The 20916-nt window shown below is 45.1% G+C and overlaps 1 protein-coding gene across 1 annotated transcript in view; it reads left to right on the top strand.

Moving 5' to 3' along the window:
* NSMCE2 (NSE2 (MMS21) homolog, SMC5-SMC6 complex SUMO ligase) overlaps window positions 1-20026 on the top strand; it is a 211172-nt gene extending 191146 nt beyond the window's left edge. Inside the window, exons 5-7 of the mRNA XM_044450397.1 lie at window positions 7930-8033; window positions 11177-11283; window positions 19639-20026. Of these exons, the coding sequence (XP_044306332.1) occupies window positions 7930-8033; window positions 11177-11283; window positions 19639-19753 (326 nt within the window). The 3' untranslated portion in view covers window positions 19754-20026. The remainder of the gene's footprint in view (window positions 1-7929; window positions 8034-11176; window positions 11284-19638) is intronic.
* The last annotated feature ends 890 nt before the right edge of the window (window positions 20027-20916 follow it).

A 20916-nucleotide genomic window follows, 5' to 3' on the forward strand; every position in this document is an offset into this window, starting at 1 on the left:
TGTGTGTGTGTGTGTGTGTGTGTGTGTGTGTGTTTTGGTTTCTTTGTTGTGTTTTACCCCATTTTACTGTATATGTGTTGGAGGTTCTACTCTTGTTTTATAGTCTCAGAATTTTTGCTGATGTTTGGTTGTGCTGAAAGATTGCAAACATCACATAAAAAGTATAAATGTTAACAAGAATGCTTTGAGTTCTAGTCCAATACACCTGGAAGGCACCAGGTTGGGGAAGGCTGCCTTAGGTGTACAATGTGTGAAGCCACTTGGGGAAATGAGAAGCCCTTCCTTGGAATCTTGCAAGATGGGGTTTGTGCTCTTCTGTAATGGAATGACCCAGAGTCCCGCTTCCCAGCACCCCTGATGTTGTCACTTTCAAAACCAGAATGCTTGCTAATGCTCCCTGTGAAACCATGGCTTCAGTTGAATTATTATTGTGATACAGCAGAGGTTTGAAAGACCGGGTCTGGCTCCATCCGTGGGACACTGACCTGTGGCTGAACTGCCCTGAATGCTCACCTGAAAGGTCTTTAACTCTGACGACTGGCTTACTGCTTTGGGAGGAGTGCTGATAAGTCACTCATTCCTCACCATAGGTCTGAGTTGTGCAATTTTAATGTTTCAGAGGGGTGTGTGTTTTTGGTGCAGAGTTTATTTTTAAATTTCACTCCTTTATCTGCTAATAGCCTGAACAGGTGATTCGCTTCTGCAAATTCAACGATTGGTGTATTGCTCTATAAACAGGCCCTGTCCCTGTTCAGGTGGATTAAAGAACAAAGGTCCCTCTGTCTCTGTTCACCTTGAAGCAAGTATTGTCTAGCATGTAAGCTTTGAACACAGAACTCTTTGCTTTTCCTTAGCCTGGATATTAAAAAGAAAAAAGGAAAAAACCATTCCAAGTCTGCAGATTTTTTTTTCTTTTAGTCTTAGGATGAAGATTGAACAGATAGGTAATTAGGTAAACACCAGAGAGTCTTGGCACCTTAAAGACAAACAAATTTATTATGGTATTAGCTTTCCTGGACTGGAGTCCATCAGCTTTATCTTGCATCTGATAAAGTAGGCTCCAGTTCACAAAAGGTTATACCATTGCAAAAAATCTGTTGGTCTTAATTTTAAGGTGCCATAAAATTTCCTATTGTCTTTGCTGTTTCAAACTTACAGATGACCCCTTTGGAAAATTTAATTGGAAACAGGATGTGCTGACATAGCTTTGTGCATGCGTGTGTGTGTGTGTGTGGATAGGGAATTGATTTAATTAATAATATTTATATCCTACCTTTTTTCTTTTCAAGGAACTCAAGGCAGCTTACATAATTCTCCCCTCCTCCTCTCCATCTTATCCTCACAACAACAACACTGCGAAGCGGGTCGGGCTGAGAGTCTGTGACTGGCCAAGACTCATCCAGTGAGCTCCATGGCTAAATGGGGAGTAGAGCCCAGCTCTCGTGTGTTCCCATCCTGCACTCTTAACCCCTGCACCACGCTGGCTCTCCATTCAGTCATATAGCCAATCATAACACATGCGCACGCACACAGCTAATAAAAGTGTTATATAATTTTGCAAACCTCACACTGTGCAAGGTTGGTCCAAGCCAAGCTGGATGGATGTGGTTCTGCCTTCAGATGAAAGGGACACGTGCTGAATGCTGCTGCCATTAGCCGGAGGATTACACACCACTGGGAAGTGGCACTCGCTGTTTCCCAGGAAGAATGTTCCAGTAAAGGGAAGTTCAGGGTAGTGCCAGTCATCACACTTGACAACAGCAGCTTCAGGGAACTCGTGGCTTCCCACCCACCCACTTTCGCAGTGACAAAGAACAGAGATCAAAATGCTGGATGGCCTGGTGCTGTCAAAATAACGGGATGTGCAGACAGCCGGAGGAGTAACTGTTGCATATGCATCTGTGAGGTTTTCATTGTGTTATTGCAATCTCTTGTAAGCCACCACAAAACTGGGAAGTCCTGGACATGTGAAAGGAGGTACTTCTCAGGTTAGGTAGACAAATTTGCCCAGCTGTCTTTTATGAGTCTGCCTGCAGGTCATTCAGCATGTGCCGGTGATTGAACCTCAACCAGACATTAGTTAATAAAGAGTAAGTCTTTTCCCTGTCTTTCCCATCCCTCCTACACATCAGATATCCCCATGATGATTATGCTCCCAGTAAAGCAAGTTGACTTGCCTTTCAAATATGAGCAGCTGTTCCATTAACTCACCTCTTTTTATGGCCCTCTTAGTGTCTGGTATTTTAATAATCTTTGGAGTTGTGTTTGGGAGGAGGAAGTAATAGGGGAGGAGGGTGCCCCTATTGAAGTTATTATGGATAGGGAGAGATATGGCATGGTGGGAAGAGGAGAGATACGGGAGTAAACAATTCACTTCTATTCCCACATCTGGTTTTCCATCCAGCCAGATGGAGACTGGGTGTCTTATCAGCATGCCTTCAAATCTGCTGCTGCTATTAATGAATGCCAAGTCCGTTGACAATAATGGTTCGCTTTTGGATGAGAAAGCAGACCTGCTGTGCACTGGCGAGACATGGGAGGGGCAGGCAGGTGGGGTTTGTTTATCCTGCCTGTTGTGCCACCCTGTCCCACAGCTGGCATTTGGTCCTGTAGCAGATACCAGCTGTGCCCACTCCAGCATTTGGTACAGCATCAGTGGAGACTTGAGGGTTGTGGATCGGGATCGCCTCCTCTATGAGAGCTTTGCCTTCCACTCCTAAAGAGGAGGAAGGTGGTTCCAGGTGCTGCTGGACAGAAGGCACTGCACGGCCATTCAGTCATTTCCTCCTTAGCAGCTTTTTGGGAAATGAAAAAAAGATGAAAGTAGGGATGGGAAATGGACCATAAGGAAGGCTGAGCACTGAAGAACTGAGGCCTTTGAACTGTGGTGCTGGAGGAGACTCCTGTGAGTCCCTTGGACCGCAAGGCGATCAAACCAGTCAGTCCTAGAGGAGATCAACCCTGACTGCCCTTTAGAAGGCCAGATCCTGAAGATGGAACTCAAATACTTTGGCCACCTAATGAGAAGGAAGGACTCACTGGAGAAGAGCCTAATGCTGGGAACAATAGATGGCAAAAGAAGGAGGGGACAGCAGAGAATGAGGTGGCTGGATGGAGTCACTGAAGCAGTCGGCGTGAGCTTGAGTGGACTCCGGGGATGGTGGAGGGCAGGAAGGCCTGGAGGAATGTTGCCCAGGGGGTCGCGATGGGTCGGACACGACTTTGCAACTAACAACAACAAGGGATGGGAAAACATGGAGGGTGGGAAGTGGAAGACAATACCTTCTGGACCTGCTCCATGAATGCGGAGCACAGTATGAATGCACAGTAAAAGGGACAGTGTGGTATAGTGGTTAAAGAGGGGCCACTTATGTGCCAGCAGCAGAATGGAAATGGGACTGGGGAGGCACTGGCAGTTGTCCTCACACAGCCCTTGAGCTGCTGGGTGCCCGTCACTCACACTCAGTGTAACCTCACCTGCAGGGTTGCCGTGAGGAGGACTCCCCAAGTCACCTTAGATTCCTCTCAGGAAGAAGGGTAGGATATAAAGGTCATAAATGAAATAAGTAGAACCCTTATTTAGAGAGCACCCGAAGAGATCTTCCTCTGAAGCAGTCAGCATGGCTGTCCCAGCTCATGCATTTCAAGAGCCATGGAGGTCCAATTGTAGAAAAAAGGCAGTGTGGTGTAGTGGTTAAGGGCATCTTGCTGGGCATCCTGCTTCTCCTGGTATTGAAGATCCTCATGATAACCAAAGGGAAAGCAAACTAGAAGGTCATGAAGCAGCAACCCTTCCCACTATATTTCTCCTAACAGTTGGCGATCCAGTGAGGCACAGTGGTTAGATTGTTGGACTGTGACTCAGGAGATCTGGGTTCTAGTCCCTACGCAGCCATGGAACCCACTGGGCCAGTCACTGACCGTTAGCCCAACCTACCTCACAGGGTTGTTGTTGCAGGGATAGGATTGAGAGCAGGAGGAGGAGAATGATGTAAGCTGTTTTGAGTTCTTTAAAAGAAAAGGTTGGGATATAAATCTAATCAATAAAAGGTGCCAACATTACATTAAATAAATATTTTCTGTCCTATCTCCTGTAGTAGATACTTCATACATGTTCAGAAACCTTTCTTATGACTTCATGGGATTAAGGACTCAGCCTGGGCAGTGCAAAGACACTCCCTTGGGCAGGCCATGCCTTGGTTTGCATAGTCCTGCAAACCATGTAATTTTTCAGAAGTTATGTGCTTTACATATTCCACACCGAAAAGGCATGCTTGTTTACTGGAAGAAAATAGAATCTTGCTAATGTTAGTTCATCTGCATCATCTGTCCTCGCATGTCATTAGCTAGTGTCCCACTTAACTGTGTGTTGCTGATCATTTGTGCCTCTGGTTCAGGACATCTGCTTTGGAGACAGTAACTAATTTAAGAGCTCTGGGCAAACCCAGACGAAAAGGGCTCCGAGTCTTCTCCTTGACTGATTATTCCAGCATGTTCCATAATAAGGTAAAATGGCTGCCTCCCCCTCCCCTCCCTCTTCTCAAACTCGATGAGAAAAAGCTAAGTGCTGCAACGTTTGTTCTGTGCGCAGGCAATCCCAGTTCAGTCACCGGCATCTCTGGTTATCATACGTAAAAGGTGCAATGCAGGGCATGTTTAGATGGGAAGCATCCCACATGCCCCAGCATTCTCCAGCCAGCAGGGCTATAGGTGGCCTGCACAGCAGCTTTGGAGGTTCATGAGCATCCTCAAGGTCTGGCTGCTTTGCGCAGTACAGATTCCAAAACGAGTGAGACTGAGAAAATGCAAGACCGGCTTGGAAAGCATCCATATATACAACATCAGAGGCTCCAAACCTGTGTACACTTACCTAAGAGTAATTTGCATCAATCTCAGCAGGATTTTCTTCTGAGGAATCATGCATAGGATTGGACTGATAATGTATTACTAATAATCTTTTACTAACAAAGATTGGTAACCAGTTGTGCCCCATCACTTTTGTCAACTAGAACACGACTACAAGTTGTGCAGTGGATAGCATTCTACAAGTTTTATTTATTTATTTTATTTCTTAAAACGTTTTTATGCCGCCCCATTCGCCGAAGCCTCGGGGCGGCTTACATCACTAAGTTAAAATAATTAACTTATTATTATGACCTCCATAGAGGCAAAGCTCTCTAGTTATCACAAGCTCTGCTTTTATGTAATAATTCTCTTGCATCGTAACTACTGCTGGTGCAAGGAGCATCAGCTGATGGGAGGCACCGAAGGCAGCTTCTGTTTTCCATTCCACTGCTTGGCATCTAAATGTCCACAGCAAAGCAAGATAAACACAGACTCCACTCTCATGGACCTTCTAAAGCTCTAAAGCTGCCTAGCAAGGCTCTGTTCAAACTTATTTGGAAAGCTTCTAGAAGTAGGGCCTGTTTGGTGGTCCCTCTGGAATTTGGAATGCCTTTCCATGTGCTGTACAATTCACTCACCCTTCTCATGGTATGCTGAAATTGATAACAATACATGATAACAATACATGGTCACACGGCCAGCCCTACAACAAGCACAGTGAGACAACTGCTTCAGACAGCAGTTTCAGTGGCATCTTTTGGAGCATATAGCTGTGTTTGCCACACTTCCTGTCCTGTGCTCCCTAATCTGCTACCCTCCATCATGGCAGAGGACGAGGTCCAGTTGCCTGGCAGTACCACTGCTCAGGTAAGGCTCAGCTGCTATTGCAGTCACCTCCTCTACATGGAATGAAGATGGTGCCCCTTTGGAACACACATTGTTTGTTTTGTGGATTTTTAAAATTTTATTCATCCAAGAATAAAAAGTAACTTAGGCTGGGAGAGAATGGCTAGCCCGAAACATCCAGCTTTTTAGCCAGTAATGGATCTGAACACAAGTATTTCCATTTTTATGTATTTAAAGAGTCAAATTCTCAGAAAGCTGACACCTGCACCCAAAATCTTATTTTGCATTTCTCTGCCTGACAGGCACTTAATCATGCGCATATCCTGGAATTGTCCTGAATGTTGAACTGTTTGCTTTATTTAATACTTTCCCTATAAGTGCTGTGTTAGCCAGCATTTGTCAGAGTTTCTGTCTCAGAGATGTTTGGCCACATCGAAGGATGAGGAAATAGAGAAATGGATTTTTTTTGGCACAGGAGAGAGGAGGAGGAATCTCTAAATGAACGATGTTGCATAACTGATGTGGCACCGCGTTATTCTGTTGCACCAGCAATGCCCCCAGAGAAATGTCTGTGTATTCCACAGATCTCGGTTGTGTTTGCTTTTCTGCTTCGACAGATGGAAGGGGTTTAAGCTGGAGTGACAGAGCCTGGCACTGCATAGAAATGGCTTGATTCATCAGCAGGCTGAATCAGTTCATCTCATTTTAAAATGAAGTGCTGCTTAAAAGGCTTTGGGAGGAAATAGGACTATGGCAGTGCAGGAAGCAATGATTTGTGGAAGCTCGGGTTCCAGATCACCCACCCAAGTATTTGCAGCTTTGCAAATAAATCCCTAGAAGTTTTCTCACTGGCCTGTTTTCTCATGCATGCCTAAAAGCATAGAGAAGTTCTGCTCTTGTCCAGTTGGCAAATGCTTTCCCCCAGGGTCCCCAGAGGAGGATCCTTACCTTGTCACAGGTAAATGGCTCCTTACAGCCCCAAGCTGTATAAATTAGTACTAATATAGTGCCCATAAACTTTAAAGGGCAGGGCATGGTGCATCAGCTGTGCCAGCCATCAGAAACATTGCAGGACCTTGGACATCTCCATTGCTCCATTTAATTCTGAATTAGGTTGATATGGAAAAGGCCATTAAAATTGTGGACAGGAGATAACATAGATATTTTTGGTTTAATGTAGGGCTGCCTGCCTGTGGATAGCAGCCAGAAAAACCCACATGCAGGAATCCACAGGGACCAGTGGTAACATTAGAAACGCTTGCAATGTTTTATTTTGGACTGAGCCCGAACAGTCCCCTTTGTGGTTTGAAGCGCCCTGCACCAGCTCTGAAAGGTCCACCCCATCCTGGATACTTTTAGTAGCTCCTCAGGGAAGATTAAGCAGGGATGAAACTGTTCATAGCCTGGCTGCATAACTCTGCTCTTGCTCCAGGCTCCCTTCCCAATCCCATTGGTCATACGGTGTGTCAGGTGTAGCATCAGTAATGTCCTTATTGCATTCGTATTGTAACAGGCAGGTGCAGGAGGGGTTTTGTATCTTTTGTTCTACCTAGGGCTAAGGGAGTCATATTTTCGATAAAAAATTCGTGGCAAATGAAGCTGATTCCGAGTGAGAGCATTGCTTCTTGAAGAGGCATCTGATCAGCTGCATGATGGCTCATGTGTCCTGGGGGAGGGGAGCTGTTAAAAAACAGCACCTCCACCATGGCTCCGTGGGGTTGCAAAGACACTCCCAACTAGTACAGGAGAAAGCAAGGCATGGGGTGGGAGAAAGCCCCATCATGGTGAGAAATGTGAACATGACATGCAACCCTGACTCATCTTAGAATTGTTTCTTTTTTACAGCAGATGGTTTTCTGGGCTTTTGTGTCTGGGTGAAAATATTCTTGGTGACAAACGACCTAAAAGATAATGCCAAGTCAAAATCTTGCTGTTTCCACCATCGGTTTTAGTCCCACCCTCTGGGCCAACAGAGGACAGCTCTTGCCAGCTTTTGCATGATAGCTGTTCAGATCTTTGCTGACAGAGTTAATGCCCATTATCAGCCGGATGCAGCTCCAACAGCTGCACGCACAGTTGGATCAAGGCCAGATGTGTTTACTTACCACTCCCAGCTGCAGGGGAAACCTGCGTTTAAAAAAAGGAGTGCAATTAGTACCAGCAATTATTATTTTAATGATGGTAGCCACACTTTTACTGAACAGTATTCCCTTCTACCCCTCCTTCTTCATATTGCAGTTCATAGACAGTCACATTCAGATGACATCCCAGCTCTTGAACAAGTTGATGAGGATATTGCAGTGACAGAAAGTCAGATGAACTTCATATGTCCCATTACACAGGTAGGTAACTTACCCACTGAGTCCAGAGGATGTACATATTACCGGTGGCTTCATAGGCTTTTCAGAATAAGGCTAAACCTACACACATTTCACAAAAGAAATATATGTGGTAGATGCATGGTGGATATCAGGGGTGTTGAACTATGCCTGTAGACCCAACCTAGCCCAGAAGGGGGGTTCCCAAGTGACCCCACATCTTGATTGTCATTCAGGTTGCAATTTCCCACCTTCTAAGCAGTCTTCTGCCATTCTAAATCACTGTATTTTTGTCCCTACCCATTTTGCCTTCAAAACAACCAAGCACTGGAGTGCAACCTGCAAGAACTTCTTGAAAACTGAATTTTAGCCAGAGCTTCAAATGTAATGCTAGAGGGAAGCATCACTCTCCATACACGAGGGCTATTTGAAGTGAAATTGCACCAAGGTGCTCCTTTGCTGTGCTGATATGACACCGTTCAGATATTAGTCAAGAAACCCAATATGATTAAGGGCAAGTGTAGACAAAGTTTGACCTACAGTTCTGCACAGGGGTGGCCTCACAAGAGATGCAGATAAGCAGTTCTCCTTTGTTTGAGAACCTAAGAATTGCCTTACTGAGTCAGAGTGAGGTGTACCTCATAGCGCACTTTTTATAAGAATCTCAGCATCTAGGTCCTCTCCAAGATGAAATTAGCCAGTGGTCCACAAACAGCTTGCAGTCAGTCTCTCACCACCATCCTGTGACACTTCTTTAGATCCTTGAATTTACACTGAGTAAAGGAATGCCGTGCCACACAGACTCCAGGTGTGAGCACGCCCAAGGAGGCACCTAGAGATGGCGTTTTTGAGGCACAGGAGTGAAAGCCTGCGTTTACTCCAGTGAACCCTGCACCCCCACTTGTGCTAGGTGGAATCTTTGCAGGAAGGGAAAGAACGTTTAACCTACTCTTCCAGGCCATGTTGGTCCTAATCTAAATCAGGACCACTGTGCACTGGAGTAAAACAAAAGACAAGTCTCAGCTGTATGATCTGTGATTTGCCTAATGTGCTGTTTGGCAAGAAGCCAGCAGTAAATGGCCTGCGTTCTTGAGCATCTCTCCCAGTAAACGGTTGGTAAGGCTGGTGGAAGCTGGCCATCCAAAACCATAAATGGAGTCACCACCACAGTAGTCCTAGGTAGCATCTCAGTTTTAGGTCAGGTGCCCAGTTTAACCCCAGTGCAAATATGTGGAGAATTGAGGTTTCAGAGCTTCAGGCTAAGTGCCTGCTTTCTGTACCACTCAACTGCTCTGCACAATTTCTTCCCCATTCCTGCCCTGGTTAAAATTAGTCCCCCAGGAATGCTCCTAAGCTCACTGTGAGATCCATGTTCTAATCAGGGTTCTCAAAGGAAGTTAGCGTGTCCCCTGCTTCACTGAAGCCTAGACTGGCACAGGTGATATTCAGTCCATTGGGAGAAGATCATTCATGCACAAGAGAAGAAGGGTTTGTAAAACTGTCCTGTCTTGGTAAGAGGACGGTATAAAAAAGCCTTAAACAAACAAGCACATACTAAATGTATTTCCCACCTTTATGCCAAAAATTGTGTCTGTCATCCCACAAGCTGCTCCTGGTTTGAGGTCATTGTATGTCTGAGTCCGGTCAGATACCTGCAAGACCAGTAACTACAGATCCAAAGAATCTGTATACGGCTTTTATGTGCTCTGGAATTCCCCTTTGAAAATACATATGGTATCAGCCCCTCTTCTCCCCTGTAAATCCCTCCTTTAAATACTGATTTCCACACAGTCCTTCCAACCTCTCCCTCCCTCACCTCCAACCAACCAAAGAGCTAATTTGTCACATAGCAAAGTCCTTATAAATGCATCTGTAGCCTTCCTAGCCTTTGCCATGCCTGTTTTCCACTCCTGGCCAAGTGTTGATTTTGCTCCTTCTCCTCCTAGTATTTCCCACGGCTGCCTTCCTTCAGAACAGATATAGGGAAGCTTTTTTCAAACGGAAGTTTGAGATGGCCATATACCAGGGCATCATGGCCAGTTTTGTGTAGCAGGTGGCATCACTGCCCAAAGTTGGCTGCATCTGCATATTCTTTCTCTCGGTGTGCCATATGCTTGCACCCCATGAATGCACAGATGTGCAGACTGAGTGAGCTGGCTTTGCTGGGCCCTGCTTCTCCCTCTTGGAAAACATGAGGAGCAAGGGAACCCAGCGAGCCAACTTCCCTCCATCACCTTCCCAGCACGAGGACTCCTGCAGCCAAGGGTTCAGCCAGGAGTTGACTTTGCTCCATGCACCCTCTTGTATTTTCCAGCTGGTGGGGAAGCCCAATGCACAGGCTGGTAACACTTGCAGTGGCAGCCAAACCCAAGGAGTGGCGAATAGCTCTGCCTTCCCACAGGCCCGCCAGGAGGCCCTTCCAGCAGGGAGCAAGCGAGCACCTGGCAGAGCCCTCCAGAGGACCTGCCAGGTGTACCACCAGCCACAGCCGGTCCGTCTGCTTAGCTGGCCAGCTGCTCCCACGCTTGCTCAACCAGCCGGCTCTGCCGCCACTTGCTTCTGCTCACCTCGGCACTCCCACATGGTGCCCCAGCTGGGACTGCCACTGGAGGTCAGCTGAACTGCTGCAGGAAGTCAGCCAACTTCAAGGGGGGAGGGAGGGGTTGGCCAAACCCAGTGACCCCGCAAGCAGTGGAGCAGAGTGGACAAGCATCACAGTGGCCCTGCCCCTTGCTTGAGGCTGCACAAATACACCGTGAGGCCGGGGAAGCCAGCTCCCCACTGAGCTGCAGTGTCAAAACATCTGTCCCTGAGGCTCAGCTGGAAGCCACTCTTCTGCTCAGCCTGCTTTTTGTAAGATTTGGGGCTTTTGCAGGGGAGATCTTTATGGGTGTCTGAGGGGGCCTGGCAGGCTGGATTCAGCCCATGGGGGTTGAAGGTGAGCTCCTGGGGGCAGTGTAAACTCCTTGGGCAGAGTCTGTGCATGCATCTGCAAATCACCCTACTCATTGACAACCCCACAGAGCATTGTAATAAAGAACAGTAAGCCATAAATGGTGCTCATTTGCCAAAGGATGAAGAGGTTGGTACTGGTCTGTAGAGTTGACTTGAGGACATAATAGCAACTTGATTGGGAGAGTTAAATACAGCCTGATTAATTATTATAGGAGGAAATGAAGAAACCAGTCAAGAATAAAATCTGTGGCCACGCCTATGAAGAAGCTGCCATCTTAGAACTTATCCAGCACAAAGAGCAACGGAAGAAGAAAGCACGGTAAGCAGCCATCAATTTGTAGGAAAGGAATTCCACTTAGCCTGGCACGAATTGCACTGCTGTGCTTAGGCAGGCAGAAATGCAAGGGGCTCACATACAGGCACACTGAATCTGTAGGTGCAAAGCACTTTCAAATCTAGGCAACTACCGTAGAATCGCTCCTTGAAAGTTTTGCTTTGTTCAGGGATTAAATCCTCCTGCACATTCACACAGTGCATTGTTAAAGATGCTCCATATATTCTGGTTATGGGACGCTCCGTGTGTAACATGTGGATTGTTTAGAGAAGTCAGAGAAATCCAGAATAGATTTAGACGAGTTTAGGTTTCCTGCATTTCTATCTGTTCAACTTGAAGGTTCTGCAGCAGTTTTTCATGTGTTTTATGTGTGAGTGTGGGCATTAGCACTCATGTGCATTCACTAATGTGCATTAGTGCATTTGTGTGAGTGTTTAGTGCTAGTGCAAATTTGGATCTGATTTCCTCAATCAGCAGATGACGGAACAAACAACAGCTAATTCATGTGTAAAATGGAATGGATTTGACAATTGAACAAAGGATAATTGCATTCATCAGGAAAGTTGTGGTGCTGCATAAAAGCAACCTAAAGCTTGTTGGGGAGTGTTGCTTCCATGGAAAATAGGAGCATTCTAGAGCATAGGTCTGGTTCTTCCTTTCTGGGTAATGGCCCATGAGTTTCTTACTTCAAGAAATTCTGCTTTCTTCAAGGAAATGGCTTTGGCACTGGGTGAATAAAACCAGACCAGCTCTAATTATTTTTATTGCTTGAGTTTATCATTTTAAGAGCTATCACAGTTGTGGAAATTGCTGCAAAGGGCTTCTGTATTGCATCAGTTCGTGTGATGTGCTCTTGCTCTCTACACATCTGAGCTTATGTGATCACTTAGCCAGATTATGCAAATATCTCCAGGATGACAACATTTTGAATAACTAAATTCAGTTATTCAGTTGCCTGCTCTATCTTGATTGGCAATAGGGAATAAAGCAACCTTTGCAAGTATCTTAAAAGTCAGATTTTCATGTATGCACTAGTGTATGAATTAATTCACTTGGGGAGGGGGTGAAAAACCATTTGGTCTATCTGTTAAAGATTGCCCATTTATTTATGAAAATGTTTGAGAAGTAATAGAGGAAATGAAGGTTCTTTGGAGGACCAACATGAAAAGACTGAATAGAGGTGGGCATGATTTGGTTGTGTTTTTAATCCCATGTTTTGGATCATCTGGCTGTTAAGGCCCCAAAATGGGTGCTTCTCTTAGGACCCCATACTATGGCTGGTAGATGGTGGCTGGCCAATGGTAGAACCACCTGGAGTCCCTGCTCCGAGTTTGGAAACATGGAGAGAATGGCCAGAGCTGGGATTCTTACCTGGCACTGCCCTCCCTTGGCCCTCACAGCTGGCACAGTTCTTTCCGTGCAGCAGCTCCAAGAATGGAAGACCATTTTCAGAGCTGGTCCTGGATGGGTGTTCCAGGGGGTAGGAAAGGGTCCATTGGCATATTATGTATCCTGGTGGTGCTTCAGCCTGACCTTACACACAGGAGGCAAAAGAATTAGATGGCCATGATCTGCAGGGCAGAAAAAGCATAGTTATTATCTTCATCTCCATGTTCCTTCTGCCCTCCATTGGCCCATGAACCTCCAAATAGGTTACCAGCAGTCACATTGGCTTTTATTATGATAACTGATAAGCATAGCATTGTTTCATGTTGTTCTCACCTTTCTGTCCACCCATGACAGGTGGTCCAATGTATATCTAGAGGTATAGTTAGCACCAAGTACACCATGTCAAAGGAGGATGCAGATTGATCATCTGAATTCAGAGATGTTGGAGAAGTCCATAACAGATTCAAATAAGTTTAGATGCCACCATGGACTGGGTTTTTCCAGTTTACACAGTTTCTGCAGACTTGTGGACCTGTTTGTCACTTTTGGAGTGGGGAGGGGGTGGAATTCATGCTAATTTGCAAGTGTTCCTTAGCATTAATGAACACTTGTGCAAATTCGCTAATTCACATTTGTTAAATGGCATTAGAGTTAATGTGTTCTGAATAGTTTGGGGTGGGGGATGTTCTGAAAAATCCAGGCTCTGCCTTTGGTATTTTTAAGGTAGCTCCACAGCTTCCCAGTCTTAACCCTCAGCTCCCTAAAAGTCCTTGCTGACCAAATTTGGGCCAATCAGTCAACTCCAGACACATTCCGGAAGCTCCTCAACAGCCTCTACCATTCCACACAAATTCTTGTCTAGTACACGTTTATCATCTCAGCAAGAACCAAGGCCCTGGTGGTACCTCAAATGCAATACCCTCCAGGATAGGCATTGCATATATTCAGCCCCCTTTCATCAAATGCTCAGCAGTTGGCTGAGCAGAAAGGAAATGCCATTCTGTGTTCAAACCAGTTCTTTGTAATAGCATCATCTGGCAGACCATGTTCTGGACCAAAATCCTGATCAAGAGGGCTTTTGTAGGTAATCTTTGGTCTGATCTGTACATACAAAATGACGTGATATAAGCACTCTGCTCCACTTCAGGCAGGATATGACAGTTTTGCATGTTGCCATGTCAAAAAACAAACTAAGGTCCATTGAAGCAGAATGAAAAAAATGCTCTAGGCCAGTTTGACTCTTGCTGTGTTAGCTTTCTTCTTGCAGGGATATTGTTACACAAGGCAGCATCTTGGATCGTGCAATCCACAGACAAAGAAAGCTCCCAGAATGGGAATTTCTTTCCTGAGACCCACTCACACGAGGTTCTTGCAACCAATTTTGATCAATTTCCTTCTCCCTTCACCCCATCCCATCCCAATCACGAGGGCCTGCTGATCCATCCGAGAGGCTGCTTTTTCCAGGATGCTTAGTGGGAATACCCCTTTCTGTGGTCTTTGTGCACATACTTGCAGGATGTTTGCTGGCATCTCTGACCTATACTGAAGTGGTACAGTATATTTTTCCACCTTGTAAACCTTAGCACCTTATTCTGCCATGTATGTAGCTCAAATCTAACACTCCTGTGTTTGGGTATAACCAATATTTCAGATTTTTAAAGGACTGTATTCTATTTCCTGTGGTCAAATGTTTGTAGGCTTTCCACACTTAAATTCGTGGTGGCTTTCATCATAATCCCTCCCTTCTTAAATGACACTCCTGTAGCTTCCTTCTTGGTGCCTTTAACAGTTGAAAATTATCTCTCTGCTGAAGATGCATCAGCATTCCTATGTCATACCAATTCCTTTTTGACTTGAGGCTTTTGAGGCACTTTACCAGAATTAATTACTCCTACCCCCCCCACAGAAAAAATAAATTGCATGTGTCAGATAAACAATAATTATCCTAGCCTCTTTGTAGATGGAAGAAACAAACCCCAAACAGCGAGACTCCTTGCTTTGCCCAAGGCAAACTCAACCAGCAAGGGGAGACAGTGCAGAAGAAACAGAAGTAATGAAAGCTGGCACTCAGCTCCAGATGCTGAGTCTAAGGCAAAATGCCTTCCCAGGCAGAATGGGTGCCCTCTCTGGAGAGAAGGACCTCAAAATGTTTTGCACCGGGCCTCTCTCTACACTTGTTTGGGCCTCAAATATTTGGTGGTTTGGTATGATAACTGAAGACTTTGCAGTGGTGTGCTTTCAACACAATGTTTGCACCTGGTGGAAGCCATGGATGCTTTGGGCTTTGCATGGCCAATGCACGGGAAAGGTGTGCACTGCAAGCTGAATCTTACAGAGCCACCAGGTTGGGAAGGGCTGTTATAAACAATCTGATAGTCTTCCACCACAATTTTCCCTCTAGTGCTGCCCTGGTTAGCAACAGCTTTTATGGGTGGGCAGTGAAGAGGTAGGTGGGGTGAGAGTCTCTGTGGGGCGGTGTCTTGCCCCAGCACCTCCCTGTGAGAATAGCTGTGGAATCTGAGGAGAGGAAGAAGAGGGTTCTGCCAGCCATGCTAGTGGGTGCAAGGGCCAGGAAAGTCAGATGATGGGCCACCACTTGGAGCAGTTCTCCATTCTCAAAGGCTGTGGCCGGAAAAGAAACTTAGCACCTGCCTCCTCGCTGTCTGTACCACAGAAGCCCATCCCAAGGGCAAAGGCAGAAGTGGGCCCAGACGGAAGACCACAGCTAGAATTGCCACGCCTAGCTGCAGCACCTCACCTGGCCTGGAGCTCAGCTTGTGAGGAGGCAGTGTGCTTGGATCGGGGCCCTAATGACGAGCCAGGAAGGGGAGAGGGGCATCAGCGTTCCCCATCACACTGCTCAGTTGCAGGCCAGATTTGCTGATGTGCTCTCTACTGGACAGCCCCCTGTTGGCTGGACAGGCCTGGTCCTTGAGAGGCAGTATGGGACGGTGGTCCGAGTGCTGACTGGGCCCTGGGAGATCTGGGTCCTAGTCCCCACTCAGCCATGAAGCTCACTGGGTGCCTTTGGGCCTGTTGCTCCCTCTCAGCCCGGCCTATGTCCTACAGTTGTTGTTATGAGGACAAAATGAGCTATGTAAGCTGCCTAGTTAATGGATGGTGATGGTAACGGTAATGATAGCAATAGAACCCACAGGACAATCTCTGGTTAAGAGTGGATGCTGACTTTCATAGCAGCGTCAGCAGGGCCAGGAGATCAGACAGCATCCTTAACTGTCTGCCTTCTTTGCAATTTCTGTCCCTTGTTTGAGTCTGGTCCAGCCAGGCCCACCTGAAAATGAGCACCTTCTGTTGCGTCTCTGCTCTCACCCTCCATTCCCCCTCCTTCCCAGCGCTCCCAAGCCAAAAAGGCCATCATGAGGAATGGAGAGAAAGGACCAGGGCCACTTTAAGGCCTTTCTGGCCATTCAGCAAAGGGGAAGCGTCATCGTACTGTTCCATGAAGCCTTTGTTGAGGAAGTGCCTGCACTTACTGTAGCTGGAAAGAGGAGAGAGGCCTGGAGGGAAATTGTCGAAACCGGCATGCCAGCCCAATTGCTCATAAGACTGGAATGCTCTAAAGCTTGAACGGAAATGCAACCATGTCCTTGCAGCCCATCACTAAACATGTCATTGTGTCCCCCCTTCCCCAGCTGGGCAACTGTTGTAAGGTGTCTTGTCTTTGTCACAGTCACCTATGAAAAACGATTACAAGATTTGTGTAGCAAGAGCTGCCTTTTCTTGCACTTTTGAATGAAGTATTCTCTGCCTTGAGCCTTCTGGGTTAGAATTGAAACAAAATGTAAATTAACTATTCACATCTGAGTACATAAATAGAGTGCACTGTAGCTAATGAGGAGCAAGGTGAAAGTTTAATGACGTGAGGTCAAGGAGTGCTTGAGATGGAAGAGTTGGGAACAGAATTTAGGAGACAGAAGAAAAAGCTAAAATCAATCGTGAGTTTCTTTTTTTCAAATTAATTTTTCAACCTAAAATACAACTAAAAACTTATAAAAAAATATAAAATTGACCATGCAGTTAAAATTAATCTTAAAGATACTGTGTCCCTTACCACTGGGACCATAGGACACATGTTATAAATAGAACTCATTCAAATATTCTTTCAGGACATTTCCCCCTTCCAAAACTGCATTGCTTCTTTTGACTGTTCAAATCATTTCCCTTTTTTAATACATAATAAATGCATCCAAAATCTCATTAAACTTCTTTTTCTTAACATGCAGTTTTCTCACTTTAATATAAAATCAGTGGTGAGTTTCAAGTTATTTCGCTGGCTACAGCTGGAAATCTCTTGTCCTGATACTTACCCTTACCTTCTTTGCTTCTGTCATATAAAAATACTTTTGAAAATTATTGAGAGCTAGAAGCATGTTTTTTGGGTTTTTTTATGACAATTTATCAGATTTGGGGAAGCAAATTCTGTGCACTGATTCCTTGTCCGAACAGTTCTTTCACCAACTGAAGAAATAAATACAAAATCTGGTTTAGCCAGCATTCAGTGTATGAAGTGAGAGAATTGATTATTTCCCATGACATTTGCGTCTCTGCCGTTTCTCAGTGTGGCCCAAGGCAAGCCACTTAAGTTCTCTTATCTGTTCTCCTGTCTCTTGAAACTCATCAGCAGGCATCAGTGGGGTGAGAATGTAGACACTGTCATTTGTACAGTTCTTTGAAGGCATCAAACAATATGTGAAGATTACAATGTGTAATGATATTACCTGTTATTACCACCATGGGCAAATTGTGTTCCACTGAAGACTGATCTCCAAGCAGAAGTTCTTATTTCTGAGTACACTCATTCCCCCCAGGGCTATCCATTCCCACCTGTTCAGCTAATTACATTCCCCCATCACGCGTCTCCGCAAAACAAAAACGTGCTACCCATCCAAGATGGTGAGTGTCACTTTGTTGGAATCTAGTTGATATCAGAAAAAGAAAGTCCCAATAAAATGTAAAACATGTGCCACTTCCTCATCTTTTTCCTCATATATGCATACCAAAGAAATGCTTTATCAAAATGCATTAGAGTTTATTCTAATGTAAATAAAGAAAAGCAAGAAAGCCATGAATCCAATTTCCTATACATAAATCCAATTCCTTATCTGTAATTAATTAGGGTTGCATTAATTAGCCTAATTAATCTGTAATTATTATAGCTCTCAAAGCCTAATTAATCTGTAATTAATATAACTCTTATTTCCAAGCTTCTCAACTCCTTCTTTAGTGTAGAAATTTACAAATTCAGTTCAGTTTGTCCTGCAGTGTTGTCTTTTTGCTCTATTTTTTATAATATGTAGAGATCTGTGAGGTATCCAAAAGGGGGTGAAAATATGACAATTTTTCACAGTTTGCCCCCTGGATTCTGGCAGATTAGCCACATACTGGCCCCAGTGCACTGTTGTGTAAATTAAGCCAGGTCACTGACTTCTGTCTCTTAAATGTGCTGTAGTTTGCATATTTTAAAAAGCACTAAGGAAATGTATGCAAATTATGGTATTTGCACATACTGGAAGCTGAAAACCATGCAGCTCTAATGAGAGTTGAGCAAATTAAACTATATAGTGTTTGGTTTCAAATTTGCACAAATAGTACAAATTTTGTGATTTGTGCAGATTTCCGTAGCGTGTTTTAAACAATGGGCAGACAGATGGACATCCACAGAAATCCCCCTGACTCAGCCTCCTTCTAAAATTGAATCAGAAATAGGCAGGAAGTCTATTATGCTCATCCCTAATGTAGAAATAGTAATGATCTAAGGAATTTATAAGCTGCTTTTTAGGGCCTTTTTATACCCTTCCAAAATAATGCATTGTGCAAGAATAATAAGATGCAAGACAGTGCAACAGCTGGTGCTCTTGAACACATGCTCAGCCTAGAGGGCTGAGTTCAGTAACAGAAGCAAGCTTGCAGATACTTTGCCAAAAATCCACTCCAGCTTCGCCTGCACTCCAGCATTCTTTTTCCGCTACCTGATTTTAGGACAGAGAAAACTGTTCAATTGTCTTGTTAGAAAAGTGAGAGTCAGAAATCCCTGCCCATCTACTGCAAAACTTCCAGGGATCTATCAGTAGATTTCAGCCTGCATTCTGTCTATTCCTGATGTCAGAGGACAAAAGCTTGCCAGAAGATGAAAGCCAATGTTGACAGTTGTTCTTAGCATATAAGAGATTTAGTTTGTATTATTCATTTACTTTATCTTGGCTTTTCACCAAAGGCAGGTTAGTGAAAAACAGCCTTAAATAAAATATTTTTAAAGACTTGCTTAAATTATTGAGTAGCAGAGGAGAGACACTACTCCATCAGGTGGTCATTGCAAAGCTGAGGAGTTTCCGCAAAGAAGGCTCTGTCCCAGGTGCTCAATATGACCTAACTGAATATCTAGGTGGGTACACAATCAGGGCCCCCAAATCAGATCTTGGCATGTAGGTAAGATTATACAGATGAAGGTGGTCTTTTATTTAACATGGTGCCAAATGGATTGGCACATTTAGGTGCTTCCAAATGGCCAATTTCTGGCACTAGCATCTCCAGAGCAGGTGTTTTTCTGGAAAGAGAATAGACACAAGTCATCGGGAAGCACATCATGGTTAAAAGTTCAACACAATGTCATCTGGACTCCTGCTAACATTTGATCAATGCAGCGGGGCAATCGTACAATAAAAACCGTATCCGCTTCAAAATCTATTGCCTCTCCCACACTTTAGAGAATATGACATTGACTGAGCCATGGCTGATCTGCAAGCTGGTATTTTGCCACTTGAGTTTTGCTGTTGAAAGTAGGTCAAGTAATATGTGACTGTGACTGAATCCCTGACTCTTTAAAGTTGCCAATCTGAACTCGCACTGACTAGGAAGTTCCAAAAGGTGAGGAATGCCAGTTGACAGATTTGGATGGTTTTGACTTACAGAGTTGCTTTCCCTTCTTTGCAGCTGTCCCAGAGTCGGTTGCAACAACCTTCATGTCAAGAAATCAGACCTGGTGCCCGATGAAGTCCTGAAAAGAGCAATCAGCAGCCAGAATAAACAGAGCCAATCCACACGGTAGAAGTCGGCTGGCGCTCCAGTGGTTCTTATGACAAAGAAATGTGGTGTTAGAAGAGGTTGCCTGAGATAAGTTACTGATTGTCAGGTGGTTGTGTAAGAGATCGTTATTTAAAATATTCCAGTTGCAGAAAGAGTTGAAGGTCTGACCTGACTCTGAAAGCATTTTCATTGCTCCTTGGAAACTGCCAAGTGTAACCTGTTCAATTTGCTTTGCTTTTTAAAAAAGGGGCTCGCATTTTGTAAATAAAGATATGCGGACCGTTGTCTCCTCCTCCATTTTTGTGGCACTTCTTCAGATTAAATGTCCCCATAACAAAGTATTCTCTATTTTCTTTAACAATCTGGATTTGCCAGATGCTTGCTCTTGTGCAGAAGACTGAACAGTAATGAACAATAGTGGTCCAGCCTTAAGGCTCAGCAAAATGCTTGCTTGTATCATGTGTACATGATGGCATCGTCTTGCCAAGTCCATGTGTCTCAACTAGAGATGTGTGAGGAATCAGCCCAGAGGTGGGAATCTGCTGGATTCCCCAGGCTTGGCTCCCCAGACGCCAGTGGGCTGGAATCCAAGTTTCTGGCGAGCATGCCCAGCATTTTCAGGGCACCCACAAATCACTGAGCCCCGTGTGCTGGGCAAGCCATGCCCCACCACACGTCAGCAGCACCTGTTCCTGGTGCCAAAGAAGGCTGGTTGTGGGGCGTTCGGTTGCAAGGGGCTTGCCAGGAAGACAGTTCCCCTGCCCGGCCATTGCACAAGCAATGTCCCATAGACTCATAGTAGAGTTGGAAGGGGCCATGAAAGCCATCGGGTCCAGCCCCCTGCTGTTGCAGGACACCAAGTTACACCGTCCCTCTCAGATGGCTGTCCAGTTTTGCCTTGAATGTCTCTAGTGTGGGAGAGCCCACCACCTCTCCAAGCAGCTGGTTCCACTGTTGTATTGCTCTGACAGTCAGGAAGCTCTTCCTGATGTCCAGCCTGCATCTGGGTTGTCACAACTTGAATTGATTATTCCATGACCTACACTCTGACATCAGCAAGAAGAGATCTTGACCTTCCTCTTTGCGACAGCCTTTGAGGTACATATAGATGGATATCATGCCCCCCCTTAGTCTTCTCTTCTCAAGGCTGAACATGCTCATTTCTCAAAGTCTCTCCTCATAGGG

This window comes from Varanus komodoensis, unplaced genomic scaffold, assembly GCF_004798865.1.
Source record: "Varanus komodoensis strain SLA01 unplaced genomic scaffold, ASM479886v1 scaffold66, whole genome shotgun sequence".
NCBI classification, from domain to species: domain Eukaryota; kingdom Metazoa; phylum Chordata; class Lepidosauria; order Squamata; family Varanidae; genus Varanus; species Varanus komodoensis.